Below are 26,075 nucleotides of genomic sequence, written 5' to 3' on the forward strand. Positions count from 1 at the left end.
TGTTATGAACCAACTAAACCGTGAGAATTCGAAGCGGAAACCAATTTTAACGATAACGATGATGATTTAGCCGTATATAGAATGCATAAACCGCAATTTCACGGCCTGAAGCATCCGTTGATGTATTGGTAACATTGTTAAATAATTATATACAAAATGTGGCTCGGTCGCGTATGATATAGACTGTATCATATCTTAATTGATTTTGTAAATATTTCTTCTGTAAACACTCATAGAATACGTCGTACATTTATTATTTTATACCAAGGCCATATTCAGGGTCCCTATTTGACGTTAACTATACAATGAACAGTTTTTATCTATCCTAAAGTGTTACATGTTATAATATTAAAGTGAGAAATGAGTGTCTTTGAAGTAATTGTCTTTAATTAAAATGTTGATTTGAGAGACAGTAATTAATCTACTTTCTTACTAGATTTGGTTTTACTTGTATTGAAACATCTTACTTCGAGATATAAACCTTTATTCTGCGAAAAATTTTGTGATTCTTCTAACCTACAGCAATTTACAAACCACAGTTCCTTTTTTTATCATTGTGATTCTGATTTTATTTGATAATAATAATGTTATTGACATTATTTCAAATGTAAAGGACATGAATACATTAGATATACGGATAATTATTGAGCAGGAAACGATAAAGCACTTGAAATCAAAGGCTTACATAAACAAGGTTTTGTTTAGAAACAAGTAAGTTATTAAACATTAAACAAAATTAATTCCAGTATATAATTATAATTAACTACTTTACGTAATACCGACAAATTTTTGTTATAGTTGAGTAGATAAGGAATGTAAATATAATTAAATAATTTAGTGCCTCCTATATAACAAAGCATATTAAGACGTATTTTAGTAAAATTCTTGCCTTGTTTTTTCCCACTTTATACCTACTTACTTATTTATTAATCTAAGATAGTTGTATTAGTGTACACATATTTTTAATACTCATACTTCAATTATCTTAAGAGTATGTAATAGAATTTCAGATTATATGAAAAGATATTACCATACATATAGCATAATGTACATGCTCTGACGTCACAACTTTCGTAAATATCTTTGGTCATGCATATTTGCACGATGATTCTTTGTGAGTTATAGTTAGATGTTTATAAAGAAATTCTAAAACATTTTTTTATTATAATAAATAATCTACATTGCTTTTAAGGCATTAATTACGCATACTATAATATTACATTTTTGGTATCATATGTTGGTTGGTGTGATATATTTGTTGTTATTATACGTAATTAGTATTGTTTTCGTTAAGTTATTATTTCGATTATTTACATATTTATATAAGATGAGGTTTTCTTTTTTTCATTAAATTTGTTATTTAATTAATTACATTATTTTTAATATATTAATATATACGGGTTGTCTCTTCAGTGTTGATGTTTGGTTAAACCAAATCAGCATAAAGATGTCGGTACGTACTTGTATAACATATAAGATATTATTCCAGTAAGAATCCAATATGAATGTAATTTTATTAGCTTTTATTTTTAATTCATCTTACCTCAGTCTTCGTTATTCGATGTCGTGCTAACTTAACGACGGCAAAATTTCCTTTGCCTATGGTCCTTTCTATGTCATAAAAACCCACCCTAATGGGGGTTTTAGCAGGACGTTCACGATCCGCCATTGTTGATTTGCAAATCATCAAATTTTACGATCAAATACACCTCACTACTTATTCAATTTTCTTAATAATACTAATTTTAACTCATTCAACACTAATCAGTCGTAACACTTAACAGTTAACATTTTAGTAACACAAAAAATGGAGTATCTTTGAACACTGTACTATTTATTTAACAAAGTTAACGAATTCGTGTACTACACATTAATATATTTTGGCTATAAGTATCCAACAATGTTACTTATTCAGTGTTGAATTAAAATTGTATCAAAGGTTCTAAATTGCTACAGTTCGATGCGCTTAAATATACGGATCCAGTCTACAAAGTATTTTATACAGTCACTTGCACACAGTTATTTAGCTTATACTGCACAATATTTAATTGTGTACAAAATTTATTTACAAATGATAGAAAATCGCGCAGAGGCGGCGCGCGTATCGTACGCTAGGGAATCATGACGCCGCCGCCTCACCGGCTGTCAACCGGATACTGAACTCGTGCCTTTGATCGACTTCTCGTCTCTCGAGTCGAGTGAGCGAGTCTCGAGTCGAGTACTCATACAGAATAGCCACTACCTGCTAGGACGCGAAACACGCGCGCTTTTAGCGGCCATGTTACTTTTTGTGACGTCAGCATTGCATTGGCATTACATATTTATATATGTATATCCATTTAACTATATCTGTAACCTCTATATCAACCTATGTCCCTAATTGGTAATGTATACAAATAATATATGTTAAACCATTTTTACGACATAATATGTAAAATTTTAAAATGCCGTAAATTGTGTTTATAAAATTTCGATAATGATGTATGTATGTATTTGCTTTGCTTAATTTGTATAATTAATAAGATAACCTAAAAATAATACTATTATAATTCATATCACATGAACGTTTTTTAATTTATCATATTAACCTAAATGGTGATAGAAAAAATTAAATATTTAACATTACTTTGATGATCCGAGAAATTTCGAGGTATTCAGAATATTAATACACATAATATTAATTAAAACCCTAGTATAAAAATAATGGTAATAATGACGTTTATAATTTTACAAATATATTTCGAATAATATTGGGTATAATAATAGTTATCTCATTGTTTGACAAATATATTAACTTGCGTAAAATATATTAGTCTTAGTTATTTTACAATTTAGTTCTTGTAACGAGACAATCATTACATATTTTGATAATTACGAAATGCATTAAATTTTTTTTTGCAAATATATTCTATTTGCTTAATAACTTACCTTTAAGTTTGAAGCATAATATATCAATTAGATTAGATTACTGAAATAACATATATTTAAGGGACGGAAGGATAACATATTAAAACTAGAAGGTATGGTAATTTATAATATGCTGTGGATTATTTTTGATGGAATTTAATTTTTAAATCTTGCTTATGGATAAAACATTATTCGCCTTGGCAACACTAATTTAATCATGGTAACACCAACAAGATTCATCATTTTTGCAATGTGATTGTGGAGGGATTAAACTTGGACTTGTTGTAAATTTAATATATTTCCTTAAATATTTTCGTATGTCCCGTTTTGAATTACTAATTTTTCTATATTAATCAATCGTAACTTAAGAACGTAGATTAGTATCGTCAAATCACGTTTTCTATGGTAGTAATAGTAATACATTTATACCAAGATGTCGGTAATACTCTTTTACGATTTTGACAAGAAAATGTTTGTATAAAAATAAAATGCGTTTGTGTAATTGATATGAGCTTATGATCGTTTAAATGTGTAAATAAGATAGATAGAAATCCACCAATATGAGTCAACTCGCAGAAGAAAATTTACAGAATATCAATTGCAGTCAGAAAAATGCAAGTATGAAAAATAAAAGTAAAAAGGCCAAAGATCCTCCGGAAACGAATGATGAAACAAAAAAGTGGAATGAGGACAAATTAAGTGAAGCATTAGTTAATACTCTTCATATTAACAATCTTAATAGTAACTTAACTAATGGTACGAGTGACCATTCTAAAGATAGTGTCAATGTTTTAAATGTAGAACCTATAATAGCACAAGACGCAGCACCTAGTGAAGTCAAGATGAATGTAAATAGTGTACAGTGTAGTGATGTCGTGAATACTAGACAGCGTCACGAAAATGCCCCCTTAAACAAGGTCAGATGTAGTGGAGTAGACGAAATTGAAAACTTTGAAAAATCGTCATCTCCCCAAGAACATTCTGAAAAAATTGAAATAATATCTTACGAATCTGAATTACAAATGCCAGAAATTATGAGACTTATACAGAAGGATTTGTCAGAACCTTATTCTATCTATACATATAGATATTTTATTCACAACTGGCCTAAACTTTGCTTCTTGGCTAGTCACGAAGGAAAATGTATTGGTGCCATTGTTTGTAAGTTAGATATGCATCGAAATAACGTCAAAAGAGGATACATAGCCATGCTGGCAGTAGATGAGAAATATAGGAAAAGGAAGATAGGTTCTAGATTAGTACAGAAAGCAATAAGGGTGAGATAATAGATATATACAAATCAATGGTATAATTTTAATCTAATACTAGAGTCAATGTGTATTTAGACAGTTATTATATTATAAAAGAATACAGAGGAAGAAGTTTACAACACAGAGAGACATAACTGTTACAGCTGAAATGATTTAAACTTGCTATAAAGACTATACATTGTACAGCAATGTACATCCCACTTATGTGCATGTATATTAGTATTTTTAAGCATTACTTTACATTTTTAAACATTACCCTTTTAATTAGTAAAAGCAAACGCTTATTATATTGGATAATTATGAAAAGTCTTATAAGAAAACAAATTCTGATAATATTTTGGCATGCTTATAAAACTAATGTCATATATAATGTTGAATAGATATTATATATAGTACTACTCTAATAACACCTATTTCTATTTATTTCAGGCAATGATAGATGACAATGCAGATGAAGTTGTTTTAGAAACAGAAATCACAAATAAACCAGCACTTAAACTTTATGAAAACTTAGGCTTTGTGAGAGACAAACGCTTATTTAGATATTATCTAAATGGAGTAGATGCATTGCGGTTGAAGTTGTGGCTAAGGTGAAATAAGTAGGTAACAAATGAAAGATTCTCAATGTTGTGTTATATAGCTCTGGTATCTTCACGGTCTCAGGCATATATTATATTAAAAATCCTACTGTTGTTAAACAGATATATCATAAGCCTGCCATGTGAATTTTAGCCAAATGTATAGTTTGTTTAAATTTTTTTTATCATGTGATATGTGTTATTTTATCTAATTTATGAGTTAAAAATTGTTAATGAGAATGTTTACTACAATTTCTTTTAAAACCTCAATAACTAAATTGTTGATATCCTATCCGGAAATACACAACTTTGAAGAAAAACATTGTTTCTGTTATTGTACCTCTTTCATTTATTATGTTGTTTCTACTTCATTAAAATCACTTTGTTTTATGAATTACATTAATTAAATGTTCATTAAAGTTGGCATATGTTCCTCAATCTAGGCATTTATTTAAAAATAATGATCAAAAGCTATTTACAAAATAATGCCATCTAGGTAAGCTAGGAAAGAAGGTGGTATGTAAAGTGTTATTATAATTATATTAATATAACATTACCCTTCCTTTTGACTCTGTTGTAGCAGAATGTATGATAGACCAGGTTAAGAAATACTAGATATTTTAGTATCCCATTAGATTCTAATAAAAGTCTTATCTTTATGCATTTTTTATTCATAATAAATAGTGTAAGCTGCATTAAAATGTGAATGTAGCAGTATTAGTTGAGGCACCATCATAAATAAAAGTGTTATTAACAGGTTTGTATTGCTTTGTAACAATTTTAATTGCTTCATGTGCAATACATCCTCCAAGAAAAGCTGAAACACTATGAATTTCTGCTCCACCATATCTACACATTTCATGAATGTGATCATCCTTAGGAAATGGTGTGCAAGATATATCACTAAGTAGTTTAGTAACACATGTTTTCAGCTTGGCAATGTCTCCCTCTGGTTCCCATTCTCCTGGGGCACGACAGTGTTCTGATTGAAACTTTTCAGCTGATCTTAAAAGAATATAGTGAACCATCATAACATCTGGTTCTTCCAAATATCTTGCTATGTATGATGCTATGGCATTGCCCAATCTGTATTCTTCAGCTATATTTGATCCTTTCATTAAATGTAAATCATGGGCATGTCTACAGAACAGTTTCACATCTGCTTCACTGATACTATCACAATGTAGTTGTGCTACAATTTCCTGCACCTTCCTATAAATTATTTCAGCTTCCATAGCTGCCTGTGCACGATACATACTTTGAAGTTTAACATAATGATCTGTTGATGTTGTCATATCTGGAAGAACACCTCTTAAGGGTAGCTTACCTTTTCCTTCAGCTTCTACAAAAGCTTTTAGGGCTGAACACATTATCCAAAATGGAGAACTCTCTTTAGTTAAATTAATAGCAGAGCTACTATAAATAAGATCTTGAATTTTTACAGGTAAAAAAGTAGGTACTAATGCAGTATTAACTGCTCTTAAAGCTTCGTTAAAATTTTCTTCTTCTATGGGTATACCATTTTCATCTTTTCTAAAAAAATCTTGAATTACATCCTTAATTTCATTTTTCTCTTTTCTGCTCATAGGCCATCTATTTTGATTAGTAGTTTGCCATTTTTGTACTGCTTTATATAAAATTACAATCCAAGGAATGTGACCATGATCTTTTAAGTCAACAGTATCTATGTTGAAAGCATCTAAATATTCAGCAAGAACTGGAAATGGCACATCTAAACGTAGATCAATTTGCTCATTTTCAGGATGAGTTTCAATAATTGTATGTTCATTCATTTGTATCCTAAAAGATCCTAAAAATCCAACAGATCTACACAAGATAAGTGGTATATTTAGATCCCACAAATGCTGTGCTAGATCCTGAATGGTTTTTTCTCCAAGACATGTGGCTATCACAACACTGAAAGATTTAAAGAAATCTGGGTTATCACGTAGTATTTGTTCTGCTGGTTCATAAACAGCATGTCCCTGCACAGCAGGATTTAATTCTAATAAAAGTCTGAGAGTTTCAGAACCCCTATTAAGACCTTTACTAGAACATTCCAAAAAAAAGTTACTTCCAATATCTTCATCACTTACTATGTTGTGATCAACTATTGTGATTGCTCCTACACCAGGTAAAACAATCGATTTTAATATTTCCGTACCTAATGCAGAAGCATTTATTAAGCATATATGTCCATTTTCCAGTGCAGCTTGCCCATGGTCTCCCCAAAGTCTTAATTGCCGGTCGTACTGCTTATTTTTTTCACTTTGTTCTGGTGATTTAGGAGACGGAGAAGCCATTACTTAAGTAGTAAGACACTATACAAATATAAATAGATTTGTGATTTTGTAGATACACTTTGATTATTACTTCAAACGTATTCTTATAATTTAAACTTTTGAGGAAGAGTTAATAAATCAATTCAATTCAATAATAACAGAGAATGTCAAATGATAATGTCAAAATAGGATAGTGATGCTACATTAATGATGTATCTACTACCTAGGCACTTCTTAATATATAATTTCTAAGGTTTTAAATTTTTCAAGTAATGACTTTATAACATGTCAAAAATCATTATTTCAAATATATTTATATTTATAATAGCTTTTTTGTAAACAAATACCAACGTTTTAGCTTTTAAAATCATGGTGAATTTTACTTCGTGTACAATTGAATATTTTAAAAACCTTTATATTTTCACGATATATAATTAATTGTTCATCTTCAATACGTGAATAAATGTAAAATAACAAACATGAAATACTTTTTATTTACTAAATCTTGAATGTATGTAAATCCCTTATTCATTATTATTGACAAGTAATAATCAAATGACGTTGTCATAATCTTGATTTTTGTGTAATCTGTATACCTTTAAAATATAGATTATAGGTAGAACAAATTATAAAAAAAGCAAACACTGCGACCCCGAAGAGATCGTGAGATGTTATTTGATTTCAAAAATAATCAGGTGAATGTGTGTGGAAATGAATTTACAGACCCTATTCCAGGATTTTAATCCTAGGTAAAATAAATATTTTTGTATTAATGTCTGTCTAAAACAAAATAAGTGATCATTTTTAATTATGTTTTTATTTTTGATAGCAAATTCGTCGTACATACTTGTTTGCTGATATTCACGGCTCTATTAGCATTAAAATTGGATAACACTATAACTTGGTCTTACTGGGCAGTCTTCACGCCTATATGGACATGGAAATTCCTGGTTATTCTTGGTGCTACAGTTGGTACATATGTTTGGTGGCAGTATCCCCACTTCAGGTTTGTATAACAACATTCAATATGATTACACTATTCCCACATAATTGTTGTAATTTTAATAGTTTTATATTGTATTTGAGTCTGGAATCAGTAGGTTACTGAACCTACTTGTTATGGCAGGTCTTCTGTCAAAAGCACTTTTAATCTTAAAATAAATCACAACAATCATTTGTATATTAAATGTAATTGTGTTACTACAACCATTTTATTTATGACTACAATATGTAATAAACTTTATTATCATACCGACAGATTATCTTATCACAATGTTTGTATAGTTATTTCATTCAATGTAGTAAATAGCAGATATACTAATTCAAATTTTGAAATTTATGTGGTTATGGAACAATAAATATAAATAAATAAAAAAGTTATTTTGTAACTGTAATATGATTTGATGAAAATTTTCTTTATTGTTTACTTGATTAATAAATAAAACATTTAATACATAAAGTTTTATCACATTTTAATAATGAATATTTAAAATTTTATATTGTTCAAGTAAATAGAAAACATGATTGCAAACCAAACATGTGGTTGTAAAAAAATTAAAACTAATATCATTAGCATTAGCATTAGCAGCCTGTAAATTTTCCCACTGCTGGGCTAAAGGCCTCCTCTCCCTTTGAGGAGAAGGCTTGGAGCATATTGCACCACGCTGCTCCAATGCGGGTTGGTGGAATACACATGTGACAGAATTTCGTTGAAATTAGACACATGCAGGTTTCCTCACTATGTTTTCCTTCACCGCCGAGCACAAGATGAATTATGAACACAAATGAAAAAAGCACATGAAAATTCAGTGGTGCCTGCCTGGGTTTGAACCCGAAATCATTGGTTAAGATGCATGTGTTCTAACCACAGGGCCATCTCGGCAACTAATATCAATTAAAATTAATTTTTAAATTCAAATAAATATTTATAAAAATTAAAATTAATAAATGATTTAATCAATCTTATTTAAACATGAAGGTTTTATATATTTTTATTATTACAGATTGGAAGGTGAAGCTTATATTCACTATAAAGCAATGTTAATAAGCCTCGCAATACATTTGATTCTACTTATGTTCGAGCTGCTTGTTTGTGACCAGTTAACAACAACACGCCATGTTTGGATACTTGTTTTCATACCATTAATTTTTATAAGCATAGTTTCAATAGCCATCTGTATATGGTGTGTCAAACATGATCGTAGTTATGAGGTATGTGGATAAACTTACTTTATCTATTTAGTAAGTTTGACCTTATAGGCCATTTATGTAAAAAATACTCATGACTTATGATAAAATCCTTTAGTATTGTAACAAACATGGTAATGTTACAAACCAGTTTGCTTATTATTTATTTTATGTAAAATGGTAAGGAATATATATAGCTATGCTACTGTGATAGCTAAGTGGTCACTATTGGCACAAACATGGACTAAAATAATACCAATATGTTTCCAATTGAGTGAGCTCACTTAGTCATACTTTACACACATTAAACTACTGAAAGGTCTTTGGCCTTCACTGAACTATAATATCAGAAAGACTTTTAAACATAATTTTTTAACTATCCCTAGAAATTTCATTAAATAGCGTGTTATATGGCCTATATATAAATAAACAACTTTGACCTTGAATTTATAGGGCGAAATCTTGAATAATCTACTATATTTATTAAGGATATGAAAAAATATATCATTTAGAATGTGATATAATTGAATAAAGAGAATAGTGTTGTGTAGTAAATAAAGATATACATAATCAAGAACTGTATTTGCTATGCATAATATTGCATTGCATGTAATACATAAATGTAAGGATTATCTATATATATATATATGTATATGTATAGAATTTTCGTGTTATTGTAATATTCCAAGGCCTTTTGCAAGAATTCTAATTATCAAATCACCCTATGATGACATTTTTTTTAAACAGAATTGTCTTTAGACGATCATAGGCTATTAATATTTAAAATTTATTAATTACTAGTTGTTGCCCGCGGCTTTGCTCGCGTTTTAGAGTTTGGTTGTCATATGTTAGGCAAAAAAGTAGCATGTCTTTCCTTAGAGTTTCAAGGAAACTTCTTACCAAATATCATCAAATTCCAATCATTGGAGCGACAGACAGGCAGACAGTTACTTTCACATTTATAATATTAGTGTAGATTTCGTTTATCCTTCAATTAAGTGATTGGGTAACATAGTGTTAATCGATGGTGATTTTAATTGATTATTTTCAGTTGGAGTTGTTTTGTGCTGTAAATATACTTCAGTTCATCTTTCTGGCATTGAAATTGGATGACTTCATAAATTGGTCCTGGGAGGTTGTATTTGTGCCACTATGGATACTCATGTGTCTGAGCCTTGTAGGTGAGTGTATGTATGATTTTATATTTTATCAATTTTAGATTGACTGGTATCTTAAGATGGATAGTTATCTGTTCATATTCATTGTATAATCAGTGCAACAACAGATCAGAAACATAATTGTATATTTTTGCATGTAATAACATTATTTATGTGTTTTTTATATTGATAACAACAAATATTATTACTACATATATCTTTGGAAATTAAAGTTTAAAACAAATAATACTTTAAGCATGGTGTTAACTTTGATACAAAATCATTTATCTATAATTGCAATTAAGTTGAAATTTTATTTATCAATCTATGTGTTTTTTTTGTTTTAGGGGTGCTATACAGTATAATATTCGCTGGAATCTTGCTACGCACGCCCGAAGTGAACATACAGCAACGGCGGACCAGTTTCAACTCTGCTCTGGCTTATACTTTCACTGTTATACCCATATTAGTGTTTCAGGTATGTTCAATGTATAAACGAGATATTCATTTATTTCCACCACGTTTACATTACATTTTAAACATTCACATCAAGTTGTAAATTCTCTGTAATACACTTATATCTATGTAATCTCGATGTTATATTATGCACCTATTTGTTATGCATATGTAGTTTTTAAATAATACAGATTGATAGTATTTTCAAAGGTATGGTTTTGCTTTTTAAATATACTTAAAATATACTAGAAATAAAATTAGATAGTGCCGTGGTCGCACTTGATATCATTCTACGTACTAATTGTACATACTTCTTTGCTGGTGGGGCTTTGTATAAGTCCGCCTGGGTAGGTACCATCCACTCATCATATATTCTACCACCAAACAGCAATGTCTATAGGCGATGGTGATCACTTACCACCAGATCCGATTTTTTATAAAAAAGACAAACAGTAAAGTAATTTCCTTAATTTTACAAATGTATTTACATATCCTTGTTGATTTTGATGAACAAAATAAATGTTGTATTTCAACAGGTCTTGTTAACGAACAAACTCGACGATGGTTTAGACCTCTCATACATCGTAGTAGTCAGCCCGCTGTTTGTGACATACGCGACACTTATTATCATGTCTTTCAGTTCTAAGGGAGGAAACAAATGTGAGTATTAAAACAACTTTACTAATAAACGACGACCTCCGTGGTCGAGTAGTGTGTACACCGGTTTTCATGGGTACGCCACTCCGAGTTCCCGGGTTCGATTCCCGGCCGAGGCGATGTAGAAAGAGTTCATTAGTTTTCTATGTCTTGGGTCTGGGTGTTAGTAGTACCGTCGTTATTACTGATTTTCCATAACACAGGTGCTTTAGCTACTTACATTGGAATCAGAGTAATGTATTTGATGTTATCCAATATTTATTATCTAATGAGTCGACGTTTTTTTTATAATGCGTAACTGAGAACTTATACCATACTTATATTATATAACATTATTATATAAGGTATGTATCGCAGTATGACTCGCTTTAAAGTTAGATTTGACGTGATAACGCCAATTTCTAGTTCTTTTATATAATATTTAGAAATATACGCCATTAAATTGTTATTACTGCGGTAAATTTTATGAGAAAATATGTTATTGTTGACCGCAAAATAAGTTTTGGATGTTATTCTGTTATGTTTATTCAAGTAGGTTTCGTAAATAATGCCAGTGGATTTCATGGTGCAATATAATTAAAAAAAAAACATGCGAGAAACTTGGTTGCATAAAAATGATGATAATTTTGATGTTATCGTAGAATTTTAAACGTGCAAATTCATGTTATATATTTTCTTTAAATTTTCAATTATGGTTATGTTCGAATTTTGACCAATTATAATAGAAAATTATTTGATTCGTCATTTTTGGTAAGACATCTAAGGCCTCATATTTCATTATTATTTCAGGGTGGTTTGGCATACGAAAGGACTTCTGTCAGTTCCTTCTCTCAGTGTTCCCCCTCCTCCAGGAGTATGCAAACATTGCGTACAATAACAACGTGAACAGAGGATCAAATGGTATACCCGCCGAACCTCCGATCACTCAAGAGCCGTACAGGGACGAGGAGGCTCACAGAAAAGTGAAAGAGAGTAAAAAATCTCAGAAGAATCAAAAGAAAAACGAAGCAATGAAACCAGTTGTGCCTGTGACCAGTATAGACATGCCGGATTGATGTTTTAGTAAATTGAAGTCGGTTATAAGTGCTGAAATGTGTGTTCACTTGTTAGAAATTTTACCCTTTGTAAATATCGAGCTTCTATGTGTAAAGCAATACATATTGTTAAGTTTGATTAGCATTAGGCTATTATTTTTATGTGCAGAGGATATTATTGGATATTAGAATTGTGCATTGTTTATCATTGTTTTCAAGTGTATGTTAATCTTTACATCCCGTTGCTAATGGTATCTGTAAATGCACTAATAGGTACATTTGTAACTAATTTTACTTAATTTTATTTTTAACTATGACCGATAGGCACAAATAGCCAACTTCTTTGTTGTTTTTTTTTTGTATCTTATTTTAGTTGTAGTGTAAATAGTGTAAAATGTATTTTCATATAAGTACATATGTGAGGATTTATTGTTTATTAGATTGATTTGCATGTGCGAAATGTACATAATAAAATAAGATTATGATGGTATACACATGTAGCCGTAGAGGTTAAAATATAAATAATAATCATGTGATCTGTTTACTATATTTCACTTAATAACAAGCTCACTCATTAAAATAAAATATGTAAACATTTGAAACACCATTAATCATACTTTTCGAAGTAGAGTTATAAATTCAGCAAATAACGTCAATGACCTGCTATTTCTAATTTAGTAACTTCCAGTATACCAAACTCTCAACGAAGTCAGATTAAATGATTTGGCTTTAAACTAAACGCTCATTGGTTGCCTATTGCGTAATCGGCTGCTATCGACCAATGATCATTCGGATTCAAGAAAGCCTAAGAAAGCTTTCAGAGAGTGGAGGTAAATATAAAAAAAACCTAATGTTGGACTGTTACTACTTTCATCGACGGAAATTAAAATTACTTAAGCAATATTGAAAGCAAAATATATTTTTACACGAGTGGTTTTTAACAGGAATATATCAACTTAAACTTTTTGTTATGTAATAGTTCTGTAGTTAAAAGTCACACATGTGATATAACACAAATGTCAATATTAAAACTAAGTTGCTGTAGGTATGTTTAGTTATATAACGCAGGTCTGTCATTATTCTACAATGACAGGCGTAAGTTAAACTATTGAAGCATAAATCACTTTTAGAAAATTTATGATTGAATTCGACCTTCAGTTTGAAAATTGTACCTATTTATGCTTGAAGAGAGTCATATGAAGGATTTAAGAATATTTTATTATTCATCGCGAGAGTGTTTGTACTTCTTTATTATATACGCGTGATTTTACTTTGTACAACATTAACTTGAAATTATCTACGCCTTTAAGGATTTTTTAAAAGTGTTTCACTTTATGTAAATAAATAAATTGTCCCTTAATACCTCTGACTAGTTTAGATATCCCTAATGTTATATCTGTGTTATATATCCATATCATAGTGATAATATATTTTCATAATTAGAAAATTTGGTTTGGGATTCTAAACATTTTATCGACGCATGTGGTTTTGTAATTAGGATATTACTTACTCGTCACGAAAACGATTAATAAAACTATACAATATTAGAGTTATGTTAGGTAATTAAAGCGCAATAATTTGTCGTACTTTTTCTTATCTCTACGAAGTGGATTTAATCAAAATTGACTTATTAAAAATTATCGTTATTTCAATATTTTATAAAGAGTTTTCTCAAACCCCAAAAAATTAATATTTTTAAAATACGTATATATATATATTTAAATTTTACATTATATTTTCAACGTACGAAACGAAAATTTTAGCTATTTAATTTTGGAATGAATTTGCTGATTTCTTGCAATGCTTATGTGTGTTTTGACGTGTAAAATAGGTATAATAATATTTAGCACCAATATATACAAAAAAATTCAATTGACAAAAATACTAATGACATTAAACTAAAAGCTATTAAGATTTAATAGAGAAAACCAATTATCCTAAACGGAAATATTCGGGGTTCGATTGTGTAGATGCTCCTAAATCACATTTAAAAAAAGAAAACTAAATTTACGTTGACTTCTTATTCATCTATAAAGATACAATTGTTCTATAAACGTGGCGACGAATAAATTCTAGAAATTGTGGAAAAAAATTATAAAAAAGTCGCGCGTATTAAATTTTTGAAACTATTGCTATTAATTTTTTTTTTTTAATATATATTAAACATAAAAATAGTAATAGACAAAAGTTCTCTATGTAAATGATATTATCCGTCTTTAGACCAAAATGTACGCGTGTGGTAAATCAAAAACCGCTTTTATGATTTCGTGACTAAGTTCAATCTATATTTTACATGCTCTCCAAACATGTAGTTTATCATTTGGATGGATGAACATGAAAAATGAGCACGAATGCATTCATTGTTATGATACGAAAAGTAGAAATAGTTTAATCCGATTTAAAAATAAAATGATTTCCTTTAAATTACGTTTGGATATTTCAATTAGTTTTTATACTTTTCTTTAGAAAGCGAGTACAATTGCAATTTTTTGAGTATCGAAGTGAAAATGTACCATCATCTTATATGGAAATATATATTATAAAATATTTTTTATATTGTTCTACTTATATTTGACGTAAATGTTTTTTTAAATTGAGTGTCTGCTTACTTTAGTTTATAAAATTCATATTGTTATTTTCTTAACAAGCACTAATTTTTATATTAAACCTTTTCAGTGAAATATGTAAAAAAATATTACAGCTTTCCTCAAGATGGAAGTGTGTACGTTTTTTATGTAGAAATGGGCTCTCTTGCTATTTTTTTATAAAACTGTATTGTATATAGTCATACTGAAGTATACTCTAATTTTACTTATAGTTTTAAAATAATATTTCAGAAATTTGGTTTCAGGTGACTTGTATGTAAAATATAATTGTATAAATATATATATTAGTGGGGTAATATAGAGGTGGATGACTGTATAAAAGGGTGCTTTTCTTTTTTTTTGTATTTTTCATTAAATAAATTATATAACGTGTATATATATATATATACGGTCGAAACTGAGATAGACATTAAGCATCGACTGTACTTGATATAAATTGTTCATGAAATTATGTAAAGTAGCTTTTAGAAATCGCAATATATATATTGTTATAGAATATAGATGAGTTTGTATAGTTGTACAGATAATGAAGAGATATTATATTGTAACAATAAATTGTTTACTGTGATATATTCCTCCTAATGCTGCTTTGTAATACTGTATGGACGATTAGCAGATTCTTTGTTAAATAGTATCATTTATTTATTGTTCGTGAATATAAAGTACTTGTACAATATACGGTTTTTTTTTTGTATAGTTTTCAATTATATGTATTAGTAGTATTGTGTACACTCATCCTTACTTGCAGTATCGTATCATATTAGCCATTAGGGAAATTGCTTTACGTAATCTTGCGCTATTTGCCTTGAGCTTACCTTGACTCCAATAGCAATTATCAGTTTAATTTTAATATAGGTCTGTTTTTATCAGCTATAAAAATGAAGTATAAATCGGGTACTTAAAGTAAAAGACTTAATTATATCTGACGTATCATCCAAAGTAAACATAGTCGCGTTAAAAGTAAAGTTTTATATTTTGGACAAAATGCTGAATTTGCTAAAAAGTCTCGTTCAATTTATTTAACAACAGCCTAATAAATTACAATGACAAGATTCGTTGTTCATTATTAAGTTAGTCCATTATGCCCAAGGTCGAGGTTGAACAGCCATAAAAACTTTAACGTAGGCAATTCTAACTTGTCCTACAAGAAGTAAGACGCGAACTTTACAAAGCAAGCTGGCACCGACATCGCTGCACATCGATTTATTTTATAAAATACGATAACACCTCAGTTCTCATGATGACTCCATACAGTTAACGTCACAGATTAAACAGTTTTTGTTTATTTTTAAAAACATTCGATTCTTTTTTTAAATATGACTACAAAAATAACAAGTAAGAAATGGATAAGCGAAGAAACTGTGGATGAAAAGGAACTCTTTAGTCATTGCAGGGAGATGGAGATTGTTTGCTATGCCATAACAAAAGTGGTTATGGAAACGGATAATAAATGGAGTAATTGTGTTGGAAGAACTAATAATCACTCACTAACAAATCGCAGTTTTATTATGGAGCTAGTCAGCATACAGGTTCGATTTAATTTATGAAAATTATATCACTTAAAAAATAAGCTGTCTTGATTTTAGTACAATTTGTTTATCGCTACTTTTTTTTACAAAATTAAAAGAGGTGACATTTAAAAAGTATCTACACGTTTTTTTATTTTTTTTACAGAATTCGTTTATTTGTAAAATAAAAAATAATTTACCTTTCTTAAATATTAAAATTTCGCAGGTATTAGATGAAATAATAGAATATTTAATGAAAGTAGTGAAATCGTTCTACAAATTAAATCCTAAGTTAGCTAGACTGAAAAAGGAAAATGGTCTTGTGTTAAGTAAACACGACCATGTTTTCGACATGTTGTGTAGCAGAAGATTTATAATGCTACAATCGATAAATAGTCTCATACTGACAATTTTATCAACCTGCCTACATAGAGAAGACTCTAGGAAAATGATTGAATCATGTTTAAGGTAACTTTAATACTGACCATACATAATTTGCAAATTTTATTATATATATATATTATTTTAATAAACGTTGCAAGCCAAGTAAGTAGGTACTCACTCATCAGATATTTTACAGCAATATTTAGTATTGTTGTGTTGCATTTTGAGGGGTGAGTGAGCCAGTGTAACTACAGGCACAAGGGACATAACATCTTAGCTCTCAAGGTTGGTGGCGTATTGTCCGTTCGCCTATGACATAATATATTTATATATACATTTTTTCTATATTAGTATTGTTATACTAAAAATGTTTATACAAAATAGTTCCCTCTGTCCGATTAAGGGATGCCCGTTACTATATCTTTCGGAAAGTTTTCAAATAGAAAATACTATAAATATATTATTGTATAGATTATGATTAATGTTTTATGACTTTTTACAGTTTAGTTGGCATTTACAATAACTTAATCGGCTTAAGTTATAAGAAATTTAGTGCTAAATTTAACATCTGCAGTAACACATATCCGAATGTCGTTAGCGAAACAAAGCCGTTAACATTAACAAAAATTGTACAGGTGAGTTTGTTTAAACATAACTTATACATTATATATACAATTTAATTGAATTTGCCGAAGTTCGAATCTGTTCAAGTCTTACAGTTTTATCATGCTCAATTATTTAATATAATTATTTTCCTCGACAACGGAGATCATGATAAACCTAACATTTGCCGGTTAAGAATCTGCTACATGTATATTCACCATTCTGCAAGAGCGACATGATGGAATACTCACCATAACTTCTTAAAACGGGAAGTTTTTACTGGCAAATGTGTGATTAGAATTAATTGGCTTACGAAAACATATTGGTTGGATAATGGATTGTTCAGTTACTAAAATAATTTACGTTCAAGTATATATAAGATATATGTATATGTTGATGATAAATTTTACATATACAAAAAGCTATATATTCAATATATACTCCTTTTATGCACTAAGGTATAGAATTAATAAATACTGTATTGCTGTTATAGAAATAACGAAATTTCTTTCCGAACAAAGTTACAATAGAATTTAAGGCCGCGTCCTAGTTTGAACGAAACATGCAATTGTCCGCATTCTATTCAGAAAAAAGAAAGGAAATAAAATAATTATATTCATTGGTGTATAGGTTCTAGCAAAGAGTCGAACGGAAGTTAATTGCCACCGTCTAATAAATTGTTTGGTGATGATGTTCAAACCTGAAGATCATGGCGATTATGATTCCAGTTCTAACGCTGATAGTTTGGAAATATACCAGTAAGTTTATTACTTAACTTTGTATATAGCGGATGATTTTTAACACCCTTTTTTGTGATGTATAAATAAATAACGTAAAAGAATGTGATGGGTTGTCAAGGATAGGACCGTGTAGTAGGGGCGTTAACAATACGCGTAATAATAGTTTTCGGCAACGTTTTTCTTTAATCACTTAACGCACCTTAGAATTACATGTGCTTAATACGGTCCAATAGCCTTTTTGACATGTAATCAATCATAAGGGTTCTTTCACTGTCCTTAGGAACAATTTGAAATTTCATTCATCAAATTAGTCTAACACATACTTTGTCGCAGTTTTGGGATTGAAATGGCAAATCTATGTTTATCCATTTAGATAACACTGTTATCTCAATAGAATAAAACACCCATTATTTATTTTATTAATTTGAATTTAATTGTTTAAGTATTTTATATCTGACATATATTTAAAATATCGAATGCAATAAGTATTTATTATATTTTTAGTACATTAACAAAACACATAACACCACCGAATTCGTCATCTCGCCGACTCAGTATAACGAAGCGGCGTCAAGCGTTCATAGAAAATAAAAAAGCTAAAATGAAACAAGCTCAAAGTCTCATCGACCTGAAGAATGGTCATAAGAAATTGACGGAGATGTTGAATCCACAAAATTCAGATGCCGACGTACCTTACACATCTCTTCTCGGCAACGAATGTGTCTTAGACAACGTCTTTAATAACGATGGTAATGTTTTGGTGTTTTTGTTAGCCTAAGTTACTAAGTTAAGAATAACTATTAGACTGCTTAAATCGAAAAGATAAATTGCAAAACTTTTTTTTAGTACATAATTTACTGAACTATATCGTTAGTAACTTTATATACTTAATGAAGTATCTCTTTGATAAATTTTCCACTATTATAAACACCATTACATTACTCTTGCTTAATGCGAGCTTTTGTAACTATTCCATATAATTTCAGAAAATGTAAATGGAATCCTACAAAGTGAAGAAATGTACATTGAAATTCTTCTAGACACTGTTGCTAATATATCACCGATGTTATTGGGGCCTAAGGGTGTGAAGAAATTAAAGTCAGGTAAATGATATTTTCAACTTATGTTATTTATACAATATATTTATAGATTTTTTTAATATAAATATTTTATAGGAAGAATACAAGCTAGTAAGAAGTCTGCTCAGAAGGTAACGGAATATTATCAAAATTTACTTTGGGGTGACGTCGGCAGTTGTTTGGAACATATTGTGCTTTGGTGGTCTTCGTTTCCATTGGCGACAAGGTATATATAATTTTAGTTACCTACTGAAAATAGGTATTCGCATTTATGGTATAAACTATTCATGGTCATTGATCAAATCGAAAAATAAAAACACTAAAACAATGAATATTGAATATCTTATACCGTATAGGATTTGCAGTAGGCGAAAAACACTCAAATTAAAATAAAAAAAAAAATTTAATACTTTTCTCTATAAAGACGTTAGGACGGTACTAGAAACTGATGTGGGTTTAAAATAATAAATTAAAAATAGCTAACAAAATTTAAAAAGACAAGTAAATACCAAAAAATATAACAAAAGTATAAAACCACGCACACTATACCGATTTATTAATTTAGGCTTAGGTAAAATGAGGTTAGTTAAAATTACATGTTTTTTTTTCAAACGGTACCAGTTTAACTTCATGACCAATTATTTACGTGTATGTTTCATTTTGCTCGTAATATACCACATGTTATAGAAAACATAAAAATAAATAGCTTACAAGACTTGCAGATGTTTTGCGTTGGAAACGGTACATACAATCATGGACGTAAATTAACAGCATTTGGAATTGATAATATTTATACAAAAATTTAATCTGTATATTTAGAAAACGAATAAATCTTTGTAATCACTATTCCAGATCACCTAAAACGAGTCAAAACCTTCGCGAATGGTTATTCACAACATTCAATGACAACAGTAAGTTTTTTTAAATTTGAAACAGATAGGCAGACTGGTAACCTGATGATACAAGGTCACAATCGTCCTTTCGAGCGGTAATTAATTCATACATATATTCTTTATAGTTCGTGGCACATTCATCTACATAATGTTGCTGAATGGCGGTAGAATTTGCAATGAGTAGGTGTTAGTTACCCTAAGGGACGACAGAAAGCCTTACCAATATAACAGCGCTACATCAATATAAGCATATTAATGTTAAAAACAATATAATAAATATAATTTGTCGTTGTCAATTGTTTAATTTTTTTACGCACCCAAATAACCTCTTTGCCTATTTACTAAATTGTCAATCGTTATTTTTCTAATTACTTTTTTTTTAAACTTTATAAAATACTAGACACATTTTTTAGATACGCCGGATTTAATATTGTCGTCATTGAGAATCTTGGCTGATGCGTTAGGATGCCATGTGACGTCCACTTCATGGGATAAGCACTTTGGGTGAGAAATATATTATAGGAGTTACGTAAATTTACATTTTGTACAATTTGCTCCAAAATAATCAGTTTACCTATTTTCTTAGTTCTTTACTAATTTGATAAAATCTTCTCAATAAATGATTGCCTATTTGAAATCGATACATTTTTTGTCTTTTTTTTTTAGGGCGACATTAACAACAAATTTAACGCCAACCTCTCTGAAAGATTATTCCGATGTTTCAGTATACGTTACCGAAGTAAGTATTCTATATCTTTAACATTAAATAATAATTGTATTTTTATCACTATAAGCCTTTAGTTTTGTTTATCTCTTAAAACACTCTATACATATTAATTTACTTATAATTTTAAGAAGGTATAGAACCCTACTCATGTAATCAAAGACATTAGGATTTTTCCATAGTCAATTATTACTTTTTAAGTAGTTAGACATAATACTAAAATAATTAAAGAAATTTCATAATAGCGATTATTTTTCAGGCAACAGTATCTGGTGCTAATTTCGCAATAATGCTTCAGGAGTTGGTAACGCTGAATAATCATTGCGAGGTCACGTGGGATTATATTTTAGGAGCACCTTTAGAGGATTTGCCGATCGTAGAACAAATACCAATATTACATAGACTTGGTGAGTAAAATTATACAAGTGAAATAACAACATTTATAGTGATGTCCTCCTGACCAATTTCTTACACATTCTCAAGAGAAACAAACCAACAATCAACACAATACCACTAACACTCAACAACAAACAAGCGCAGTAGATAAATATGGTGCACAGGAACTCTTTCTATTCCATGCCGAGGCAATCCGACGCGACAGGATTGAAATCAGGCGTGATGGCATCATGTGTTTTTTCGAGGCATGGAAAAGCAATCACGGCAAATACCCATACTCCAGCCTGCTACTAATAATTTTACATTGACTCGCCCATCGCATTGGTGTTTGATTTCAGAACTGCTCTAAGCTTATAGTCTAAGCACCAGATCAAAGAGACTAGTGTAGAGTAGACTAGGGTAAAATAAGCACGATATTTTACAGTAAATTAACAATCACGCATATAGACCAACTGTTTAGACTTCCAATTACATTCGGCGGGTTTTACGAAAATAATGAATATCTACCAGTAACTCATGAGACGATTAATTTAAAGTATTTTTCGTATTTCATGATTTTCGATTTCATTATGATATTTTTATACTGGTAATCGGTTAGGTAAGTTTCAAGAAGAACAGAATCATAGGAAAGACTCGAATTATATAACTATTTATTCTATCAAGGTGTGATGAAAATGTAAATTAAGTTAATTTAATAAATCAAGTGTTTTCTTACTTTGTTTAAAAATGAATATAGTTTTCATTAACAGTCAAACAAAAAAGTTATTATAAAGTCCTATTAGGTGTACCTATTGTAAAAAATGCCATACAACCAAACAAGGTTATATGTATGTATATACATATAGCTACAAATCGTAATCATTAGTTCCCAAAATGATTCAGTTGGACATCCAGGGATCCACGGGTGACTTGACGATGGTTTACGTTAGTGAAGTTTCGATAGTGAAAAACTAAAATGTTGGCTTGACTTTATCTTGCAATTTAGGCAGATAATATTTTACGAAACTCAGCGACTGTAGCGACTACCCTAATGGGTACTTGTAAATACTCGCATATTTCATATTCAGTACAATCAAATCTTCACATTTTTTGTCGAGTTTTGAGAATACGGTAGAAATGTAGCTACAGGGGAGTCCACTGGAACCAGCTAAATTTTGAAAATAGTCTGAACTTCTAATCTAGATCAATATACTTGAAATCCCTACTAAAGTATGATTGTGAGGATCAGTGAGTGTTAAGCCTCAGCATTAATACCGCTGTCCGTTGGCCGCAGACCACTCGATCCACACATGTCGCCTGTGGTGCGCGGCGCAGACGCGGCGTCTCGCCGCGCAGTGGCGCGTTGATGACTTCTTCCTCGTTGCGCACTGCGACCTGCGCGCCTGCCACGAGCAGCTGCTGCAGCTGCGCTTCGCGGACCACTCCGCCGCGCTCGAGTCCGGTGAGCTAAATCTACCTTACCCTACCAGAATGCCAGACACTGTTAACATTTGGCATATGATGTTCATAAATATTCATAATGTCTGATAATTGTGCCATAACAATATAATAAACCACATTGTTATGACTTGTGTGATTGTAGTGTCGTGCATGGTTATGATTAATATGTGATTCGGTTATCTACCGATATTTTAATGTACATGTATCGTTTATTTTTCAGGAAAAATCGGTGTTCACGAGAATGTCTGTGCGAAAATGAGAGAAAAGTTAGTATCCGAAGTAAAAGTCAACATACAAAAGTTAAAGGTAATTAAATAAAATACAAAGTATCTTTATGAGATGAGATCTTGATATATTAAAAGCTGTTTATATTTCCAGGAAGCAACAGAAGAAATAACTAGTGTATTATCATCAGTTTGCGCAACGATAAGTTTGGCGCATCTCACGATGATATTTCCGAGCAACGCCGAGTGGAGGAAGATAACTCAACCAGACATAATGCATTCCCGTTATGTACATGAGTTCTTAGGTAATATCCGTTTGCTGAGTAGTCTCCTCGAGACAAGGTATTGCTAAAGTCGCCTTAAAACTTTTTTCCATCAAGCTAATCCATTAGTTAATAAATACGCAATATCTTTGTCTAAAATTAGACCTTAAGATTTCTGCTGTAAGCACAAAAACCTAAATTAACATTTTAATTAATCAACAAAAAAATATATAATTCATCAGATAAAATGCTGTTACCGGTGATAAAAGCGACGCCTGATATCACGACCCTCAACATGGTGCTGCGGATCATGTGCGAGTCGTGGCTGCATCACATCTATGTGGCGAAAGTTAAATTCACGTAAGAGTACTGATTACCATTCTAAGTACCCCCTTTTTATAATAACAATTCCGTTGGTTTTTAGATGGACCAAGTGATGGTAAGTGGTCACTACATCACCAATACGCCACCAACCTTAGAAACAACTAAAAAGCTAAGTTTCTTGTCTCGTGGCTCACATGCCCTTCTAACCGGAACACAAAAACACTAAGTCTTGTTACTTGGGGATAGAATATTTGATGAATAATCACGGTTAGCAAGAAGTCCTACTACCAAGTAAAAACTAAATCGGTATAAAAAAAAATATAATAAGTTTTCTAAATTTTCGATAAACTGTAGTTCGGATTTCTAATGTTATCAGTAAGTAACATGAGCCTGAACTCCTTTTGCTACCATACATTGAAATACATCGTTTTCATTTAGATCATCAGCATTTATTTTTCATCAAAATTAGCTACTACAGTCGTATTATTTTCAATACAATTCGTATTTTTTGACCAGTAAGATATGATTTATATATTAGATATAGATTTATGAAATCTTATAAATACTAAGCAGATAATATACAATATAATTTTAGAAAAGAAGCTGCATTACAATTATTAGCAGACTTCAATGAAGTTCGTAACTGGTTAAATGAGTGTAAGCAGCTTGAGGCCCCATCGAAGAAGCAGATGTTACAAAATGAAGTATTAAGGTAAAAAATATAATACGAGTTTTACGACTTTACTGTTGATAATTTTATTTCCCGTACCGATTACTAATTTAAATGCAGTTATATCCTGACTTACATTATTCCAAACACAAATATATTAGAAATATATAATAATTAAAAAATATAATTGTCTATGGGAAATTTTAATGTCTTTGATTAGTTTTTTGAGATTAAAAATATCATTCTCAACGTTTACCATTTTATCGCTGGCAGCACATCAGACTTGATGACTTTTACTTGAATTGGTTCTACAATTCAATTTACTACAACTGAATTGTTTAACAATATGATAGAAGTTAGTAAAGAATAAGAATTATTTTCACAGACGTTGTGAAGGAGTCGGAAGACTGTTACTGCATGCCCCGGGAGATCTTATCTCTATGCAAGACTCCACAATGCAGTCCGCCAAAATCAGGAAGGATGGTACGAACTATACAACAGTTTTCCTTTAGTTATTAATTTTAATAATTATTCATATTGCATATTAAATCAGCTCTAACTATTTACTAAAATTTGTACTTTTTTGCCTTAAGCTTTCTGTTTATATTTTAAGTATCAATCAAGACGCACTATTTTGTATCTTGTACCTAGTATGAGATTTGTTACGACTTTCCGTAAACATACTTATTGTTAAATACATACTTATTGGTGTAGATCCACACTTATTGTTAAATTCAGTTACTTTGGCTTATTAAAAATTTAATCCTAGATTAATAAGTCAGATCCAGTTCCCTTAGCTTTTTAAAGTAATATTTTGTAGCGGTACAGATAAGAAAATAATATGAATTGAAAAAAATACGATTCAGAATTTTCATAAAAAATCGAAGCTGCCTTTTGTCAAGTACTGACCATACTTAATTTATTTAAGATAACGACGCGCCTGAACAGCTGATGCCTGCAGAGATGTACGTGCCCAACCAGAAGCAATGGCTCACTTTACGCGCCAACAAACTCAAAGGACCAGTCGTCTTTACACTTTGTTGTTATTAACATAGTTCCAATACTAAAATAAATTATTTTTGTTAAACTTTTTTTTTATTTATCCAAAGCTGCGTCACCTCGTAAGGAACATTGATTACTTTTCTTTTATTTGATGGAGAATTGCAAACTAATAGTGCCTACACACAATGAGTTGTTATAATATAGCAGGCAGATTGTACTATAATTTTATGCTATAAAATATATATTGTAATATTTAGTAGTTTGCCATTTGCCAGTCTACTAGCAAATGGACCAACTGATATTGGTGGTCACCATCACCCATATACATTGACACTGTAAGAAATATCAACCATCTTTAACATCGCCATTGTTCTGCCAACCTTGGGAAATGTTATGTCCCTTGCATGTAGGTACACTGGCTCACTAAGATACAAAAAATTACGGCTTGGCTGTATATAATTGACGGGGCTTGCATAAAGCCATACCACCAAGTAAACACTAATAAAATTTTAAAATCAATCTCAATTTATTTATTTAAATGCTTTATAGACCACCATAAAGTTAATGGGACAAAATGCGGATTTAATGCCTGAAGGTATTCTCTGCCAGTCAACCTTTAGGTCAAACAGAAAACCATGAAGGCGGTAATTAAAAATGAATTAACAATATATAACAATATATGAACATACT

At 30.4% G+C, this 26,075-nt stretch overlaps 5 protein-coding genes across 6 annotated transcripts in view; 3 read left to right on the top strand and 2 right to left on the bottom strand.

The window, feature by feature from the left end:
- LOC125068611 (serine/threonine-protein kinase SIK2) overlaps nt 1-2,195 on the bottom strand; it is a 40,354-nt gene extending 38,159 nt beyond the window's left edge. Inside the window, exon 1 of the mRNA XM_047677832.1 lies at nt 1,544-2,195. Coding sequence (XP_047533788.1) covers nt 1,544-1,687 — 144 coding nt within the window. The 5' untranslated portion in view covers nt 1,688-2,195. The remainder of the gene's footprint in view (nt 1-1,543) is intronic.
- Nucleotides 2,196-3,137: 942 nt separating this feature from the next.
- LOC125068650 (N-alpha-acetyltransferase 30-like) lies at nt 3,138-5,065 on the top strand. The gene is made up of 2 exons (XM_047677912.1): nt 3,138-4,184; nt 4,608-5,065. Exons 1-2 carry the CDS (start codon nt 3,468-3,470, stop codon nt 4,770-4,772), a joined length of 882 nt encoding a protein of 293 aa, XP_047533868.1. The 5' UTR covers nt 3,138-3,467; the 3' UTR covers nt 4,773-5,065.
- A 123-nt stretch (nt 5,066-5,188) lies between these two features.
- On the bottom strand, nt 5,189-7,209 carry LOC125068660 (NEDD8-activating enzyme E1 regulatory subunit). Its single transcript, XM_047677923.1, has one exon. It carries the CDS (start codon nt 7,057-7,059, stop codon nt 5,452-5,454), a length of 1,608 nt encoding a protein of 535 aa, XP_047533879.1. The 5' UTR covers nt 7,060-7,209; the 3' UTR covers nt 5,189-5,451.
- Nucleotides 7,210-7,648: 439 nt separating this feature from the next.
- LOC125068661 (transmembrane protein 185A) lies at nt 7,649-15,129 on the top strand. 2 transcript variants are annotated; one of them, XM_047677924.1, is made up of 7 exons: nt 7,649-7,787; nt 7,868-8,044; nt 9,042-9,249; nt 10,277-10,412; nt 10,730-10,860; nt 11,375-11,498; nt 12,285-15,129. In XM_047677924.1, the coding sequence occupies exons 1-7, from the start codon at nt 7,738-7,740 to the stop codon at nt 12,548-12,550; spliced, it is 1,092 nt and encodes a 363-aa protein (XP_047533880.1). In that variant the 5' UTR covers nt 7,649-7,737; the 3' UTR covers nt 12,551-15,129. The 2 variants fall into 2 exon arrangements, with proteins under 2 accessions (XP_047533880.1, XP_047533881.1); XM_047677925.1 differs by having other exon boundaries at nt 10,277-10,406.
- Nucleotides 15,130-16,184: 1,055 nt separating this feature from the next.
- LOC125068764 lies at nt 16,185-25,443 on the top strand. Its single transcript, XM_047678066.1, has 18 exons — nt 16,185-16,664; nt 16,870-17,111; nt 17,530-17,662; nt 18,261-18,388; nt 18,875-19,119; nt 19,357-19,473; nt 19,546-19,675; nt 20,302-20,360; nt 20,756-20,846; nt 21,009-21,081; nt 21,326-21,473; nt 22,736-22,903; nt 23,123-23,208; nt 23,281-23,431; nt 23,632-23,749; nt 24,309-24,425; nt 24,769-24,866; nt 25,312-25,443. Exons 1-18 carry the CDS (start codon nt 16,452-16,454, stop codon nt 25,431-25,433), a joined length of 2,439 nt encoding a protein of 812 aa, XP_047534022.1. The 5' UTR covers nt 16,185-16,451; the 3' UTR covers nt 25,434-25,443.
- The last annotated feature ends 632 nt before the right edge of the window (nt 25,444-26,075 follow it).

Source organism: Vanessa atalanta, chromosome 14, assembly GCF_905147765.1.
Source record: "Vanessa atalanta chromosome 14, ilVanAtal1.2, whole genome shotgun sequence".
Classification (NCBI taxonomy): Eukaryota; Metazoa; Arthropoda; class Insecta; order Lepidoptera; family Nymphalidae; genus Vanessa; species Vanessa atalanta.